The sequence below is a fragment of the Castanea sativa genome, chromosome 3, assembly GCF_040712315.1.
Source record: "Castanea sativa cultivar Marrone di Chiusa Pesio chromosome 3, ASM4071231v1".
In the NCBI taxonomy this organism is placed as follows: domain Eukaryota; kingdom Viridiplantae; phylum Streptophyta; class Magnoliopsida; order Fagales; family Fagaceae; genus Castanea; species Castanea sativa.
The window spans coordinates 56952397-56971329 of record NC_134015.1 but is presented as its reverse complement, the minus strand read 5'-3'; the positions used below and the strand labels follow the sequence as shown (position 1 = coordinate 56971329).

Sequence of the window (18933 nt, the reverse complement as noted above, 5' to 3'; positions counted from 1 at the left end):
GGTACGTACATTCTTAGCTTTGATGCTGAAAATTGAGGCACAGGAGGATTTGTTTCCTGGAATTGGGCTATGGGGCTTTTTAAGTATTCATTCTGTAATTACTTTTTGCCATGTAGAGTTAGAGGTTTTTCTTCTAGGATTGATTGGTTGTTGTGGACAACTAGTGTTAATTTAGCTGATGAAATCAAATATAACTGCGATCTATGTATATGTCACTTTGAGATGAAGTGATAAGATACTTGTGACCAATTTTTTTTTTTTTACTGAACTTGTGACCAATTTAAGTAGGTCATTTCTTGTACTCTAAACCCCAGGTTGGGTTGCCATTCAAACCAACGTGTTAAAATTATTCCATAATTATAATCTCAAAAATTGTGGATGACTTCCTTGTTAAGAAGTTCACTTTTAATGAAGTTATACGCATCTTTCTTGCATGTTAGATTATGCTTTAGTTGATTACTTGATTGTATCTAGTGCACAAATCCCCAACTTCTATGAAGGTTGGGAGAGATTATGATAAGTAATCTTACCGGCTGTACAAGTGTGGTGTGGTTTGCGATTATGTTTTTATAAAATCACAAAAAAATGACACAATTTTGATCATATATTTTGCAAGTGTATCACAGTATTCTTAGAAAAATGATAATAACACCACCACACACCATTGGTGCGATGGTCACTACACAAGTATAAGTGCTTGTGGGGTGTGGGGGGCAAGGGCTAGGGTTCAAGTCTCCAAAAGGAAGTTTCACACACATATACACTTAGATTAGGTTAGAGTAGAATTCTATCTTGTATAATAATAATAATAATAATAATAAGGCATTAAAAGTAGTTATTAGTATTGTGAGGTTGTTGATTATTTTAATTAATACACTATTTTTTTAGGGTCACATTCTCCGATCATTTTTAAGTTGATTAAAAACCCTTACTCGATTATAATTTGAATTCTCCATCTAATACAATTTCTTTTATTATTAATTTTTTAACTTCTACAATTAACGTTTTACTAACTGATTAATATTAGCATATAATTTTTTTCTTTTCAACTTCTCTTAACAGTTTTCTTTTTAAGCAGTGTTTAATACACAACTCCATAATTTTTTTCTTTCCTTTAACAAATTTTATACGCCTAAACTCTCTCTTTGGCTATCAACTGTTACTTTTATCTCCCTCTGCACCGTTCTTCTCCTTCTCCTATAATTCTTAAGTTGTTTGGATATTTGGATTTTTTTTTTATTGAATCGAGGCTTCCCTTTAACTCTACATTCAATTGTTCCTACTCAAAAAAACATGCAATTGTTTTTTTGGATTGTTAATTTGTTATGCTTTCAATTTGTGTAAAGTTGTTATTTTCAACTAGCCTTTGTTAGCTTTAATTCCGTGTCAAATTTTGTTGTAATTTCTTCAATCATTTCCCTGTATTTATGTGGGTTTATTTGTAAGGGATGAGTGTGAGAAATTGATAAAGAATCAAACGTCAATGAAGAATCAGTGCAATTCGCGATTAGCTCACAAGAAGCTCTCAAGAAGAGTAACCCATGAAAGGCTACATGTGAAACATATGACTAGAAGCTAAAGAGTCATGCCAGACTGTCAAATTCGCGAGTACTTCGCAAGAAAGGCCATCTCGCGAGGTACTCGCGAAATATTCAATTTGGAAAAAGAAAAAGCGTTTTACCAAATTCTTTACGCACACTATATATACTCTCATTACTCACGAAATATAAGGAGTTCTTTTCAGAGAGAAAACCCTAGCAAAAACACTTAAGAGTTAGAGATTGTTATACCCAAAATCATCTACACATTTTCTCTTGGTTTTCCTTTGCTCTTATCTCTTCATCTCTACATCCTTGAGAGGTTCTTAGCCTAAACACTTACCTCACCCAATCTGAGTGCTGAGTCAAGTTTTGGTGCTTTTGGGAAGTATTGAAAGGAGCCATTAAGTGGCAGATGCAATCAGGTTGATTGCAAGATCCGGAAAGTTAGTGAAGACAATACTCCGAGAAGTCCGTTGGTAGCAAGAGCTTGGAGAGCTCAAGTACATGGGGTAAACTAGGCTTAGAGAGTCTTTTGTTATTCATGTATTCCAACTTATTCACTAGTGGATCAATTTCAACTTGGAGGGTCGCAGAGAGATTTTTCACCGAGCTCTTTGGTTTTCTCTTCGATAACATGTATTAGTGTTATCTTGTGTTTGCATCTCTCTTCCCTACTCTTTAAACTTTTCATTTATTGTTCATTGTGGTTGAATATGGCTTAGAGTAGTGTTACTGGTTTATTGCGTATATTTTCTCTTGTTCTGCACTTTGTTAAGTTAGAGTATAAACAATCTAACCGTAATTTTAATTTTGGAGTCTGAACAAGCATTAGTATTTTCACACTAATTTGAGTTTTTCAATTTTAATTTTTATAAATTTAGTTAGTTTTTTATTTGTGAATTTGTTTTTTCATTTAAATATATTGTGGTAATTGCTTAGAGGTTTTTTAATAAAAAAAAAATCATAATGCATGCTGATGATGCTAAAAAATGGTCAGTGAGCTGATCGTCCACACACGTGCCAATTGAAGTACCTAAAGAACAAAAAAAAAACAAAGAACCTACAGAGAGCACTAGTGGGGTGCCGGCTAAAGACCCTCCGTATGTTAAGTTAATGATAGAAGAATCTCCAAGAGCTTAGTAGTGCGAGAGCTAGAGATTTTCACGTACCTTATTGGAGAGGAGGTCTAGTGTTTATATAGTGATATAGAGCTAGCTGAGATCCCTTAAATGTAGGAGTTTTCCTTGTAGAGAAGGTTTGGAATTAAGGCCCCGAGATATCAGGGTTCCTCTTTCCATATGGGGAAGACATGAACATGTTGTAGGGTTTTTGGGCATGGTGCTTAAGTTATTTCCATATAAGGATACATGAGTGGAGAACACACAAAAAGGTATGTGAGGCCCAACATGTCCAACTGTTGAGTCCATGCACATCCATCCATCAGGCCCATGCGTGACCGTCCGTCGAGTTGCTATGCATCCATCCGTTGGGCTCCCACGAAAGTCCCCATTGGGATTACATACCAACCATGTATTTGAGCTTACGCGCCCAAAGGGAAGTAGGTGGTAGTTTCCGGAGAGGGTGGCGCCTAGACCGTCGAGGCATAAAGGAGGTGGACTGGAAATTTGTCCCGATGAACCACAGATGAGGCATTTCCTCCTGATGGATCCAAGGATTAAGAAAACTATTTATGGCACCAAAAATATCATTATCACATGCAATACTAAGGTGTTAGGTTTATATATATATATATATATATATATATATATATATATATATATATATATATATATATATATATATATATACTATATTATATATCATGTAATAAAAGTTGGGCTTAGATAAAACTTTATCATTTAAATTTCAACAAATTTAAATTCTATTCAAACTAAAAGTCCATTGCAAAAAATTTTTAACTTTAATCCCAAACAAGAAACCACGTCTTCTTTCTCAAAAAAAAAAAAAAAAAAAACCTCACATTTTGACTTCTACTCCAACTAAAATTCTATATATTATCAATATTTTAAAAACAACTAATTAGTAAATTAATTTTATACATTTAACAAATTTAAATTCTACCCAAACTAAAAATCTATTATAAAAAATTTTAAACTTAAATCCCAATAAAGTCATGAATTTTTTATGTAATGTCTCTTAACCAATAAAGTCATCCCTATAATTAAATCCCACACAATACACCCCACAATGTTTTTTTTTTTTTTCACATTTTTTCCCCAAGATGCAACTTACGCTTATGTTTTAATATAATAAATTCATCTTACTTATTTTTCTTTGCTTTTGAATTTGTGTACAGGATATTATGCTAAAGGGAGTTTACTATAAAGAAGCAAAATAATGGACACCCATTTAAGTTTTTGATTCTCATATGTAAGTTTTAAAAAAAAATTTATTCTCAATTCCTGAACTCTTTTGTGTATGTTTTGATTTTGGGTTTTGGTTATTTTATTTAATTTGTGAGTGTTTTGGTTATTGTATTTATTCTTGAACTCTTTTGTGTATATTTTTGTTAAGTGTGCTGATTTTTTTATTAACCTATCATTAGGAAAAAATCGTTATTGAGGAACTATTTTATTTATTATTGTTTGTGCTGACTAGGACATAGATTAAACATAATCCAAATAGGAATGATCAAACTCATACCACATCTCATATTAAGAAATTAACACATAAGTACAAAGATAATTTAAAATATATATAAATAGATAAACACTTCAAAGTATAAAGTCTAAACTCTAAAAAATTAGAACTTAAAGTAATTTTTTTATTAAAATTATCTACTTATTTTCTAATTAATTATTACTATTTATTTAATAATTTAGTTTTAATCATTTTTTATAAAAAAAACTAGTTTTTATATGAATCTTCATCAAGTCATGCATTTGCACGATAATAATACTAGTATAATTTTTAAAAAATGGCTTAAAAACTGTGATTGTGCCAAGTGACTTCACCAAATTATAGGAATATTTTAGATAAAAACAATTTTTTAGATAGAGACAACAACTTATTTTGTTTTTATCCACTTCTTTAGATAAAATAACAATAAATATTTTAACAAAACATGCTGCATCTAAGTTTTAGTTGATAATGACGACAACTTTTTTTTCTTATTAATTAGTTTATTAGATAAAATAACAAAGTGTTTTAAAAAAATGCAATATGCATTTTAAATAAAATAACAATAAGTGTTTTAACAAAACATGCAACATATATGCATCTAAGTTTCAGTTGATAAAGACAAAAACTTATTTATTCTTATAAATTTTTTTAAATTATTTCTCAAATTTAATAAATCATATATGATTAAATTTTTTTATTTATAGTAATATTTAATTTAGATGTGGGGATAACTAAAAACAAAGCTCTTTTTTTTTTTATTAAACTTATTAAGAGAATTTAGAAAATTTAACAAGGAGAAGGTTTGACTGCAAATATAGTTATAGAATTTCACTCAATATTATTTTATTAAATGTGAATTATGATAAATTCACCAATGGATTACGTTTTCATCTTATATCTTCAATACTTGCAAAATTTTCAAAAAAATCAAAGATAAATAATTATATCATCAATCAAATAGGAAAAAAATTTTATCCCTCACATGAAATGATTGTGTTGGAATCTTTGTAGGTTTAGCTTTATTTTGATAACTTATGCTATTGTGCAAAAATAAATAAAACTTCAAACATTTGTATAATTTTTTTATAGATAAAAATAAACTCACCCAATAACGTTCTTTCATTTTCATATGAATCCCACATTTGTAGCCTATCAAATATGACCGTTAAATCAGGTCTCACGAGATGCTTTCACACACCTCAAAGCATTGGAATATATGGAGTAGTGTCCACCGATGAGTTGAGTGAACTAACTAGCTAGCATTTCATCAAAAAACAGTCGGCAAAACAAGACCCGTTTCTAACTTATTCAGAAAAGCACACATGTAAAAACAAAAATAGAAAAGAAAAAAGAATTGCCAACGGTGTCTTTTCATGTCTTGGATAAGCACAAGAAAGACACATGAGGTTGCTCACTTTATAGAAACAATCCCCTTCGTAACTGAACACCTACCTCTCAAAAAGAATCACGCAGAGTATGTTGGTTTAAAAGTGATTAGATTAGACTGATAGCTAAAAGGGAGAAGCGTCATGCCTAAATCATTTTCACCCAATTCATTCATTTCCTATACAAATCTAAGTAATAATGACATTTGTTTCCCTATATTAGAGTTGTATATCATTACAAGAAATCCAAAACTAGAAATAATTAGTTTTACCTCTAAGAATACGCATCTGCCACATATATATGAGCTCAATCAAACTGTAGTGTGTGACTATGATTGGTTATACTCAACCTAAAAAGAAAAGGAAATGCATGGACTATTTATATAAAAATAGAGAATCCAGCTGCATGCCATACAATTATACAAACACAGTCACTGTGACTAAGATTGGTTATATACTCACCTAAAAAGAAAAGGAAATGCATGGGCTATTTATATAAAAATAGAGAATCCAGCTTCATGCATGCAATACAATTATACAAACAATCTCACTCCTTTTTTTGGTTAGAGGATATGTGACAAGCCCCATTAAATTATGTGATTGCAGGACTCAAGCATCATGAGAAAGAAAATATAGAAAAATGCTTACGTACTCTCGGAGGATATGCTCCCACATTCATGATGGACACACCATAAATTTAATGAGTGAATCTCACCATAAATATGAGAAAAATGAGCACGGGTACCTGAGATAATTATTAATTGTTAATTGAGAATTTATTTTAGATGCAAAGTTTCAGGAAGTAAACAGTGAACAAAGGCCACTATTATAGGTCTATACAATGCACACTCCAAAATTTGTTGAGTGGAATGAAAAATCAGACTTATTGTGCGTTATTATTTAAATTGAATGAGATTTATTTTGGTCAATCTATACAGTTGTACCTTAAAAAAATGTGAAACAGGACCATAATTAACTTAATGATGAGAATTCTTTGTGGCTGTTATGGTCGGCCAATACGAATAAGATCCATCAAAACAAAAAGAAACATTTTTTTTTTTGAGAATAACAAAAAGAAACATGATAATATTAATAACGCACCAATGACATCAGTGATCAGAACATAGATGAAAGCAAAGCAAAAGGGTATCGAAAAGCAATCCCATGGATGCTTATTATGGTGCAAAAACGTGTGAACTCAGGACTTAAAAACCACAGCCACCTCACCATTTGTGTAGCCACATGATGCACCACTTAACACCATCATTGTTTTAGCTTTTGCTCAAAGACCATATATTCTAAAACATTCTCTTTTCTCACTGCTCTAGTCTCTTCCAATCCCTCTCTATCTATCTCCTATAAATACAATCCAACCAAGTCTTGTCTTAATACAAGTTGCAATACTTTCATCTTTTTCTTCTCTATCTCTCTGACTCTGTCTCTCGTTCTTTTCTTTCTGTGAATCCAAACAAGTCTTAGTCCTCAGCACAAAAAAATATCTTCCTTTCTCTCTCATATCTAATAAGAATTCATTGAACAAACTATGAGGCTGAGAAGAATAGGCATTGCTTTGGTTACACTGGTGATGGTTTGTAGAATCCACATATGTTTGTCAGAGAATATTACCAGAGGAAGCTTTCCAAAGGGTTTTGTTTTTGGGACTGCCTCTTCTGCTTTCCAGGTTGGTCATGACCCCATTAACCAAGACCTTCTATATTTATTTATTATTGACATCAATGATATTTTATCAGTTATGTCTGTGATATGTTTTTTGGGCCCCTCTAATTAATGCAAGCTTTTTCTTTAGGAGAAGAGTTAAGCAAAACTCACACAATTTTGTTTCCTTTAGTGGACATCAAAATATTCAAAACAACTTCTATTGTGTCTTGTTTGCATGTGAATATGCATATTTTGGTGAATTTCTTAAAAAGTACAGAAACACCAAAAACTTTTTTGTGTCTTGTTTGCATGTGAATATGAATACTTTGGTGAATTTCTTAAAAAGTACAGAAACACCGAAAAAAATTCATAATTTATTAAGGTGAGAAAGTTGTTGTTGGAACAATACTTTTCCATAATAAACCTGTTACTGACACTGTAATTGTGCACCAATCCACAATAAGCCACCCCAATAGACTTACTGTTTTCTTAAAGTCGTTTTCCATGTATGAGAAGGTGCACTACAGCCACTCAACCACAATAAGAAAAGAAGGATAAAAACAGTGAAATTTAATAAACAGAAATTGAAATAAAAATATTTGATTCTTAACTTGTCTCACTCTTTCTTCATGAGTATCTGAAAAGAATTGGGTAGATGAAAAGTGCTTAGTTCTTCTTTTTTCTTTTTCTTTCTAAATATATATATATATATATATATATATATATATTCTTTTTTTGGGTTTTAGTTTCTCTCTCTAGGAGCATATTTGTCATCCCCACTTATTTCGCTCATAAAGTGGCGGGGATAGGCCACAAACTCCTTGAGATTCGAGAATATAGGGGAACCAATTATTCTGTGTCTATTTTTTGGGGCCAGAAAATATAAGGGAAATAACTAAAAATAGACTTTTTTGACTTTTAAGCTTTAGATGTGGCGACTGAGTGAGCGAATGACTTGCATTTACAATCATTTGAGGAAATTATATAGGAACTAGTATAAGTAGTTTTTTTTTTTTCCCCAAGCTAATCTTTTATAAATTCACAAATATTCTTATTTCTTAGTCCTTCATGATTTGCATGGGACTATATAACCTCACGACACAAACATAACGACTAACCTTTACAACATTAATAATAATAATGATAATAATAATAATAATGATAATAATAATAATAATAACTACTTTCATCTTTTTAAATAGGTCCTTAGGTGAGTTAGTTAACTCAATACCTTTTTTAATTATTTTTTGTCTTTTCTTTTTATCCTTAGTGATGTTAGACTCGCAAAGCTTTTCACAATAAATAATTTGGCAAGCCACTATCTTGTATTTTTTTTTTTTCCGTATTCGGATCAATTTGAGTAAAATTTTCTATCTACTTTAGTATAAGAAATTACTTTTTTTTTTTTTACATATACTTACTTTTTAAAACACTCAACATCACTTTATTTAATTTACATTTTATTTTATTATAATATTATTACCTTTCTCGGGCCATGCCCATAGTGTCTATACCTTGGCTGCTTGCCCATGGAGGCAGCCATGGCCTTGGAAGCATTGGGCACGCTACCAAGGCTATAGCATGACGGACAATTTTTTATTATTATCCCAAATCATCTCTCTTTCTTTCTCTTTCATAGTCAAACCAAAACAAGTAAAGAATTATTAAAATATTCATTTGCAAAGCTATAGTAATTGTGTAAATTTACACATATACTGTAGCATAATTGTCTTTTTCCATAACAATACATAAACTAATTAATGTGGTAGGTTTTGGGAGTTGGTTAAAATGTGGGGCTTATTCTTTTTAATAAGGACTAATATAAATGCTGTAAGGCTAGAGAGAAAAAAAAAAGTTTTTTATAATTATTAACTTGACAATTTTCAATTGGAGCAATATTACTTTTACATGAGACCACCAACACAACTTTTATTAGCACTTTAGTAACAATCACAACATATCACCTCTTATTAAAAAAAAAGGGAAATTTTTTGTGTTTTTAAACTTATTAATTTTATTTTAACCAAAAAAAAAAAAAACTTATTAATTTTATGGAGGTCAGTTCATTGTAGATTTGACTTGGTGGAAACATAGCACATCTGTTTGGCAAGTCAAGAGAGAACAAGATGAAAATTATTGCATTTAGAATATTAATAAGATTCCCTTTTTATTTTTCTCATTAGTGTTAATGTCATGTTAGAACTTTCAGCTTAAATTAAAAATAGCATTATTATTGCTGGATTGTCTTTTCTTCATTGGATTATTCGCCTAAGCCAAAAGCCAAGAAGTACATATAACATGTGATCATATAATCCATATTTATGCTGTTTACTAAGAATTGCCCTTTGATCGATGCAGTATGAAGGAGCGGTGAAAGAGGACGGGAGGGGACCCACTGTTTGGGACACTTTTTCACATAAATTTGGTAAATATATATATATATATATTTTGGGTACATTAAAATAAATATAACATTATTAAAATTCTTAGTTTTCATCTGAAAAATATAATCCCAACAAAAACAATATTAAGAAATTTCTTATACATTATAATAGCAATGTAAGATTTACATTAGATAAGATTTACATTAGCAATGTAAGATTTATATTGTTTAGTATAATATAAATTAAGAATTTTCCATAATATTATTGCATATATTAATAATGAACAAAAAAATTATTATTGTATCTCTCTTTGACTTTCGTCTTATGATGAATTATTCAAATCATGTCCACCATTATGTGTTACCATATTCAAAGTGTCACCTGTTTCTTCAATTTAATTTTTTTCGCACTCAAAACCTAAAATCTTACACTATGTTTGGCGAAATTGAGGGGAGAAAAAGGAAAAAGAAAATTAGAGAGGGGAAGAAAATCCTTCCATTTCCTTCCTTTCCTTTTCTACGCATCCAAACAAGCGAAAAGTTTCTTTTCCCTTGCTTTTCTCACACTCTCCTTCCTTTCCACCTCTCTTCCTTTTAACCAAACATAAGTGTAAAAGTCAGACACAAGTACCAAGATTCTTATAGCTTAGTAGCACCATCTAACTCTCCTAGAAGAACTTGTGTTTGAATCCTCTTCCCCCAGTTGTTATGAGCACAAAATGGACTAGGTAGTTTTCCTAAGTAGTATGGACACAAACACTATCACAAGACACAATTCTTGAAAATTAGAACATTGACATGGTGGGAATGCGACAATTAATTAATTAGGTAATATATATCTTTAGGTATAATTTATTTATTTAGAGATATTTTATGTTTATTTTAAATTTTCTTAATAAATAACAGCTATCAAAATATTTAAAAATGTATCTAAAATCAAGGAATTTTAAAATAAATAAATTTTTTTCCGAACATAACAAGGACACACATGCAAAAGTATCCTAGAGTGTCTAACATGAACACACCAAGGGTTTTGAAGTGTCCGTGCTTCTTAGCGTCTCGTTTGTTGCAATTTGCCAGTTCTTACTTTGTAATCATTATGATGCTTAAGTTGTATTAGCCCACTTCAAACATATCTATAAGTTTTATAGGCTTTTGGCAATCAAAACATCATTCAGTATATGACCAATTGGAGTTGTTGGCTATGTTTTAGATACCATTTAGAATTTAGCAGAAGTCCATAAAGTTCTATTGTGTACCTAACAACTGTGAAAGAATTGAGTTTTTCAAGGGTCTGATTATTGTTTACCTTTGTATTCTGTTACAGGTAAAGTAGCTGATTTCAGTAATGCCGATGTCGCTGTGGATGATTATCACCGTTATAATGTAAATCTACTCGATCCATTTTTGGTTCTTTCACTAGGTGAAATAATACTGGTTTGTTAGGATTCATCCCATGATAGCCAATCATGCTCCTACATAGTCATGCACGTTCAATGAGGGATTAGTCACTAGAAAATATAAGACTTAATTTATGGCCTTCTAGGATGATATCCTCTGCTTATACCATAAGAATGTTCTGATTTGAACACAAATATATTGGCACATCATATGTCTCACTCAGTCTAGGACAACCTTGAATGTGCAAATGGTCAGAAACTTGACTTGAAAGAAGTGTATGCATGCTTGCTTAATTTTTAAATTAGCCATATGAATGCTTGCTTAATTTTTGAATTAGCCATATGAATGCTTCTGAGGCATATTTCAAGTACATTTTTTTTAATAAGTTGCTTTAAACACAGCCATTCTCGGTTTAGAAATGATTTTTTACTTGTTTCTTCTTGATAAAAGGTACACAAATATATTGGCACATCATATGTCTCACTCAGTCTAGGACAACCTTGAATGTGCAAATGGTCAGAAACTTGACTTGAAAGAAGTGTATGCATGCTTGCTTAATTTTTGAATTAGCCATATGAATGCTTGCTTAATTTTTGAATTAGCCATATGAATGCTTCTGAGGCATATTTCAAGTACATTTTTTTTTGAATAAGTTGCTTTAAACACAACCAATCTCGGTTTAGAAATGATTTTTTACCTGTTTCTTCTTGATAAAAGGTACACATTTTTTAAATTTTTTGTTTTTTTGCAAACAGGAAGATATACAACTTATGAAGGACATGGGAATGGATGCCTATAGGTTTTCAATTGCTTGGTCTCGGATTTTTCCTAGTAAGTCTTCTTTGGAATCAGCATCAGTGCTCATCTAGAACTAATTCATCAAGCAAATAAAGCCTTCAATCAACAGTTACAGTGCTTAAATAAAAGTAATCTTGGATTGGGGATGGATCAAAAATAAATTAGCTTACATGAAATGCAGGCTACAGGTGTCATAATCACTCAATCACACCATGCTTTAAACAATTTTTTATGAAAGAAATTAACTGCTTTATGCTTTGTCCTTCTTTGATACGGTAGAATGTCCTGCCAGCACTCATATCAGAAGATAGAATTTAACCGTAGGTGGATTATTTTAGGTGTAAATGCACTTTTAATCTCTACATTTTGGTGTTTTTTATTGTAGTCTCTACATTTTAATTTTACCACTTTTAGTCCCTAATCCAATTAACGCGTTCCATTTTGGTCCTTTCCGTCAGTCAACAGACGGAAATTGCTGAGGTGGCAGTCGGAAGAATTAAAATATTATAAAAATGCCACATCACCCTGACACGTCAGCATATAAATTTTAAAAAATTATTTATTAATTTTAACTAAATAATAAAAATAAAAACAGAATTAAATAACTAAAATTCACATGGTTCTTCATATTCTTCCCAAATCAAACCCAGTAACTAAGAACTCAAACTCATCACAAGAACACAAACCCAGCATCCCAAGAACTCAAACCCAAATCACTAGGACATAAATGAAAAAAAAAAAAAAAAAAAAAAAAGCCAAATTCAACGCCTCAGAGATCATCAAACCCAGCACCATCAGATCTACCACAAATCAAGATCATCTCATGTTCTTCCCCAAATTCTAACACAATCAACACTATATTCTCAGCAAATCAAACCCATAAACCCAGTTAACAAAATATCAAAAAATTAAACAAAATATCTCAAAAATTAAATGAATTCAAAACACAAAAACAAAGAAATCTTCATCTCCAACATCAAGTCCCTCTCTCTCAGCATCTTCTCCGCTCTCTCTCTGTCCGACCTCAGCCTCTCCATCTTCTTCCTCATCGCGCTCAGTTCCTCCGCTAGCGACGTGTACAGAGATTCGATTTGAAGAACAAGTTGTAGCCAAACAAACAAAAATCACAAACACGAAAGGTAAATCTGAAAACCTCTGTTTCATATGTGAGTATACACTCTCTAATACATGTACATGTTCACAAATCCTCACAAACACAGAACATGAGCACAAAAATCCCAGTACCTTACCCTCTGTCATACCTGTGTTGATCACAAGCTCACATGCCGCCACATGTAATCTCACGCGTCGCCACGGCCACGGTTCTTGGTAGATCCGTGAAACCATTAACCTCCTCAATTCCACAAGCCGTCCTAGGCAATAGATCAAGAAGTTGAGTTCTAGGTTCTAGAGAGAGATCGGAAAAATATGAAGTGTTTGGCTCGGGTTTAGAGAGAGAAAGGATGAGAGGTTGGGAACCACCATCATCGTGGTGGAGGTGGCTAGGCTTCACGACAGAGCTAGGAGGTTGTGCCTTGCTTAGATCGAAGAGAGGGTGAGACCGATCCAGAGCAAGAGAGCTTAAGAGGCTTGAGACCAATCCGATGTGAAACCACCATCGATGGTGGCGGCGGTGATGAGCTTGAGAGGCTTCACCATCAGACAAAGACAGTTCGGATCGGAGATTTCAAGGTTGAGATAGTTGGTTCGGAGATGGAGAAGACCTCTGTGGTGGTGGTGCTGGTGATCGAAGTGATGAGTTCAAGGCCATCGAGGCTCGAGTGTGAGAGAGAGAGAGAGAGAGAGAAGGCTCTATAAAATGACGAACAAATGAACATGAAGAACAATCATGAATTTTAGTTTAGATTATGTTTTAATTCTATCCATTTTAGTTTTTAATTTTATTATTTAGTTAAAATTAATAAATAAATTTTTTAAATTTATATGCTGACGTGTCAAGGTGATGTGGCATTTTTTTTAGTATTTTAATTCCTCCGGTTGCCACCTCAGCGATTTCCGTCGGTTGACTGATGGAAAGGACCAAAATAGAACGTATTAATTGGATTAGGGACTAAAAGTGATAAAATTAAAATATAAGGACTAAAATGGAAAAACACCAAAATGTAAGCACTAAAAGTGCATTTACGCCATTATTTTATTACTTCCAAAGCATTGTGTAACTTGACCCAATGTTGGGAAATTTCAAAAGAACTGTGTATTTATTTTTTATAATATAGCTATTCAAGATCTTATTTATTTTTCACAATAGTTTCTCTGCAACCTTATTTAAGAATAGAATTAAAAATGAAATTTCTTATTATGAGTTCCTTTCTATCAGATGGAAGTGGTGAAATTAACCAGAAAGGAGTTGATCACTATAACAACCTCATCAATGCTTTACTAGCCAAAGGTAAGCTTACATATCTATAAATTATGCTAGCATTGATCTACACTGTCAAGTCAAATCGAAACCCCTCTTTCTAAGGGTGAAGACCTTATTTTGAAACCTCAAACCAATTTGAAGGCTGTAACCATCAGATTGTTGATAGCAACTTATTTTTTTTCTTTTTGATAAACTTGTTGATAGCAACTTTAATGCAAGATCAAAAGCATTAAAATTAATGCGTTAATGTCAGGCACATATCCAGTATACATTCCTTTGGAGCTATGCTTATGCAATATAAGACAACATGTGCAGGAATTGAACCATATGTGACCCTCTACCATTGGGATCTTCCTCAAGCACTAGAAGATAAATACAACGGATGGTTGAACCCCCAAATCATGTAATTGATCCTACTTTTGTACTTCTCTCTCCTTTTTTGTAAATTTGAATAGTTTATATGCTAGCAGTTCAAGTAACTAATCATAGTTGGTTACAGAAAGGACTTTGCAATGTATGCCGAGACATGCTTTCAGAAATTTGGTGACAGGGTGAAGCACTGGATCACATTCAATGAGCCTCATACATTTACTGTCCAAGGGTACGACGTTGGCCTCCAGGCACCAGGGCGGTGCTCTATCTTACTTCACGTATTTTGTAGGGCAGGAAACTCTGCAACCGAGCCTTACATTGTTGCCCACAATGTTCTCCTTTCTCATGCTACTGTGGCAGATATATACAGAAAAAAGTACAAGGTATGATGGCCGATACTATTTCAAATCAACATAACAAGGATGAAACATTATATGAAACAGTTTTTGGTACTTTTTTTTTTTTTTTTGATAAACATTGGTCCTTGGTGTGCACTAACATATATAGGGTCCGTTTGGATAAAACTTATTGCTGAAAACTGAAAACTGAAAACACTGTAGTAAAATAATTTTTAAATATATGAATAGTGTTGCGGGACCATTTTTAATAAAAAATTGCTGAAAATGTACGTAAACAGTGCGCAGTACTCGCACAGTGCGCGCACCAACCCATTTGTCCACTGCAGCAGAAAAAAAAAAAAAGAAGGCAAAACTCAGCCAGCAAAACGCTGGATCCAAACGGGCAAATAATCATGCTTGTATATGTCTGTGCATGCACTTATACATTGCTTGGCAGCATTCACGATTAACTAGATATAAACAACACTGATTGATTCTTCCTTGTCTATTGTGCAGCAAAAACAGCGTGGATCACTTGGAATAGCTTTTGATGTTATGTGGTTTGAACCAGCAACAAACTCCACAGATGACATTGAAGCTACTCAAAGAGCTCAAGATTTTCAGCTTGGCTGGTAACTTTTAACTTCTATTCAGCAACACATTTTGGTTCAAAGAGTGCATAAGGAAGAGAAAAATAGGGGTTTTTTTTTTTAAAACTATTATACTGGCATAATCGTTGATTGTTTACTACTTATTCCAACAAATAGCTTCTGCTATCACCAGCAATTATGTTTTGATGTATTTTAGAGTAATGATACTATCTCTACAATTTATACTGCATAAATATTGCAAACAAGTTTTAACAAATAAAAAAAGTAATACAGAAATTTATTTATTATGTTGTTGATGTAGCACATCAATCACATCAATTGTAGCATTAATTTGTAAGCCTTTTATGGTTTTCCTAGATTTTAAATTTTATTGTTACTTAGTGGAATTGTTACATTATATTTGCAGGTTTATTGAGCCTTTGATCTTAGGGGATTATCCAAGCTCGATGAGAAGTAGGGTAGGAAACCGGTTGCCAGAATTTTCTAAATCCGAGGCAGCTCTAATCAAGGGTTCTTTGGATTTTGTTGGCATTAATTACTATACAACATATTATGCAAGAAAGAATTCAAGTGATTCACTTGGTAAAATACTTGATGACTCCATTGCAGACTCTGGTGCAATTACCCTACGTAAGTTAATGGTGATTCCTTTCTAAAACTGCATAAACTTTAGTAATATTGTTTGGAAAACTTACCTAGTTAGAGATAATGATCTATTTGTTTTAACTTTGTATTCTACTTTTGTCATATTGGTTTTTGTCTTTGTTTTCAGCATTCAAAGATGGGAAAGCTATTGGAGACAAGGTAAGTGTATCTAAAGCAACATATAAGTTAATATATTAGAGAAATATTAGGGATATTACAAATATGATTTAATTTTAAACCGTACAAACTGATGTAGTGATGTGTTACCAATCACAAAAAAGTACTTATGAAATTTATTTATATTGTTGTTGAAGTGGAATTAATTTTATTTATTGTCCCTTCAGTTTATAAGTTTTTTGTACTAAAATTGATTATAGGTTTAACATTTTCTATATTCTAAGAAAGGTGGCATGACATGATAGAGGGCCAACCAACATCAATCTAGCTTACATTGACCTTTTTTTTCTTGGACTGGCTAGATTTTGGTGAGAGAGTGGAAAAATATAATGCCTCTGTAGGTCATGCAAGCATTTTGATTATAATATAATTTGTCTACCTAAATATATATTGTTACCCATATAAATTGCAGGCAAATTCTATTTGGTTGTACATAGTACCTGAAGGGATCAGAAAGTTAATGAACTACATCAAGCAAAAGTATGGGAACCCTCTGGTTATTATCACTGAAAATGGTAATCCTCTAAAAGAATCAAAGTTTTCATACCCCATAAACTAAGTTGTTACATCTTAAACAGCATTTGAGGCGAATTCTGTGTTTTCAAAAGCAAATAACTCAGTACACTATTTCTATAATGGATTAGAAATAAAAGAATTGTTCGGATTCTTGTTCAATTTTTTCAATAGTTATTCCATTTAACCTTGCTGATTTGTATACAAGTACTTATTATTTATTTCATAAATGAACACATTTCAATGGATAACCTAAACAATGAGTCTCGTGAAACAAAAATTATCAACAGTTAAGATGGCATGTTGTGATTGGTGTGCAATAAAAAGTAGTGTTAGTGGTGAGATCATGTGCAAGTTATGTTGCACCAATCACAATTTGCAGCCTTTGTAAGTTGTGGAAAAAAAATTGTAAACCTTTTCGTGTTTCTAGCATTGCACTATTCTAAAATGCGATTGAATTATCACCATCTGTAGCTTAAACATATTTATCCGCATTAATGTGCTACAAATATGATGAAAATCTCAATCTAAATCTTGTTTATCATGGTTGAATAGGGATGGATGATCCAAACAACTCATTTATCTCCATTAAAGATGCTCTAAAGGATGGGAAAAGGGTCAAATATCACAATGACCATCTAACCAAGTTGCTGGCTGCAATCAAGTATGTAATAGTGTCTTCTATCCAGCAGGCACATATTCCCTGGTCATTGTTGATAAGATCTATAATGGTTCGCTTTGCTGATACTTGCAGGAATGATGGTTGCAATGTGAGAGGGTATTTTGCATGGTCTTTATTGGATAACTGGGAGTGGGCAGCTGGATACACTTCAAGATTTGGTCTCTATTTTGTTGATTATAAAGACAATCTCAAGAGATATCCAAAGGACTCTGTTACATGGTTCAAGCAGTTCTTGGCTTCAACATAAAGATGGACAAAAATGAAGGTGCAGCAACCAGACTCTTCCAAATCAATGCATTGCTTGTTGAATGTACAAGCAGTGTCTGAAAGCATATTCTTAATTGTTCCATCTTGTTATTTTTTGAGGCAGTTCATCCTAAGATATGAAGAAAATGTGTCCTCCATGTATTGATTTGAATATTTTTATTTTCAATAATCCAAAGAAATAAGAAAGTAGACTAAACTGTTCCTGGGGCAGCATTAGTTCTTGTATAATTTCTCAAGTATCATTGTTCACAATTTATAGTTCAGTATTTACTATTGCAGAGGCCAATTTGTTATGTGGTATGGCCATTCATACTTTCTAAAAATCAGTTTCTTAAGCCCCAAACCTGGGAAGAATTAAAAATCTTAAATTGGTTTGGAAGAATTCTTCCAAAATATTATGGGGTAATTCAAAAGGTGATCATATGATTTTAGTCACATGACTTGTTTAATAGTTGTATGATTTGTTTAAATAATTTAATTAATTAAAACACACATGGATTGTTATCTAAATCACTATGTAATAAGTTAAAGGAGATTCTTCAAAAAAGAAAAAGAAAAAGAAGAAGAAGAAGACCTGTATGAAGACTTTGTCATTGTCAAAATGATTTAAATCTTTAACAGGTCTTTTTGTATTTTTAGAATTAAAACAGTAGACTAGGATTTTTCCTAGGCCTATGGTTATATCTTTTTTTCTTTTTTTCTTTTTTTTGAGAAAAGCCTATGGTTATATCTAAACCTTTTATTTAGGCTCTGGGATAATCCTAAGCCATGGTTTTTAGTTCCCAATGATATCTCAAGAGATCCTTATCGATTATAAAAATTTAGAATAATGCTTGAATATTTAATTAGAGATATCTTGGCTTAAATACCATAAATATTGATATAGATATTGGGGAAAACAAAAAAAATCTTAGAATTATCGATATATCGTAAGTGACTATATATAAATAGAAATATTAGAAATATATATTAAAAAAGGAAAAAAAATCAGTAAGTCTAAGTACAAGATATTTTTCACAATTGATGCATAACCTATTATGATTGGTACATAAAAACGAAATGGTTTTAACGGTTGATCTATGTAAAAGTGATGTTGCTCCAATTAAAACAGATCATATTAGCAATTTTTAAAAAT

The 18933-nt window shown here is 32.0% G+C and overlaps 1 protein-coding gene across 1 annotated transcript; it reads left to right on the top strand.

The window, feature by feature from the left end:
* The first annotated feature begins 6805 nt into the window (after positions 1 to 6805).
* Positions 6806 to 18008, top strand: LOC142629739 (beta-glucosidase 40). Its single transcript, XM_075803776.1, has 13 exons — positions 6806 to 7250; positions 9587 to 9653; positions 10939 to 10997; positions 11768 to 11843; positions 14149 to 14220; positions 14509 to 14596; positions 14693 to 14948; positions 15420 to 15535; positions 15921 to 16144; positions 16287 to 16318; positions 16749 to 16851; positions 17405 to 17513; positions 17604 to 18008. Exons 1-13 carry the CDS (start codon positions 7113 to 7115, stop codon positions 17776 to 17778), a joined length of 1515 nt encoding a protein of 504 aa, XP_075659891.1. The 5' UTR covers positions 6806 to 7112; the 3' UTR covers positions 17779 to 18008.
* The last annotated feature ends 925 nt before the right edge of the window (positions 18009 to 18933 follow it).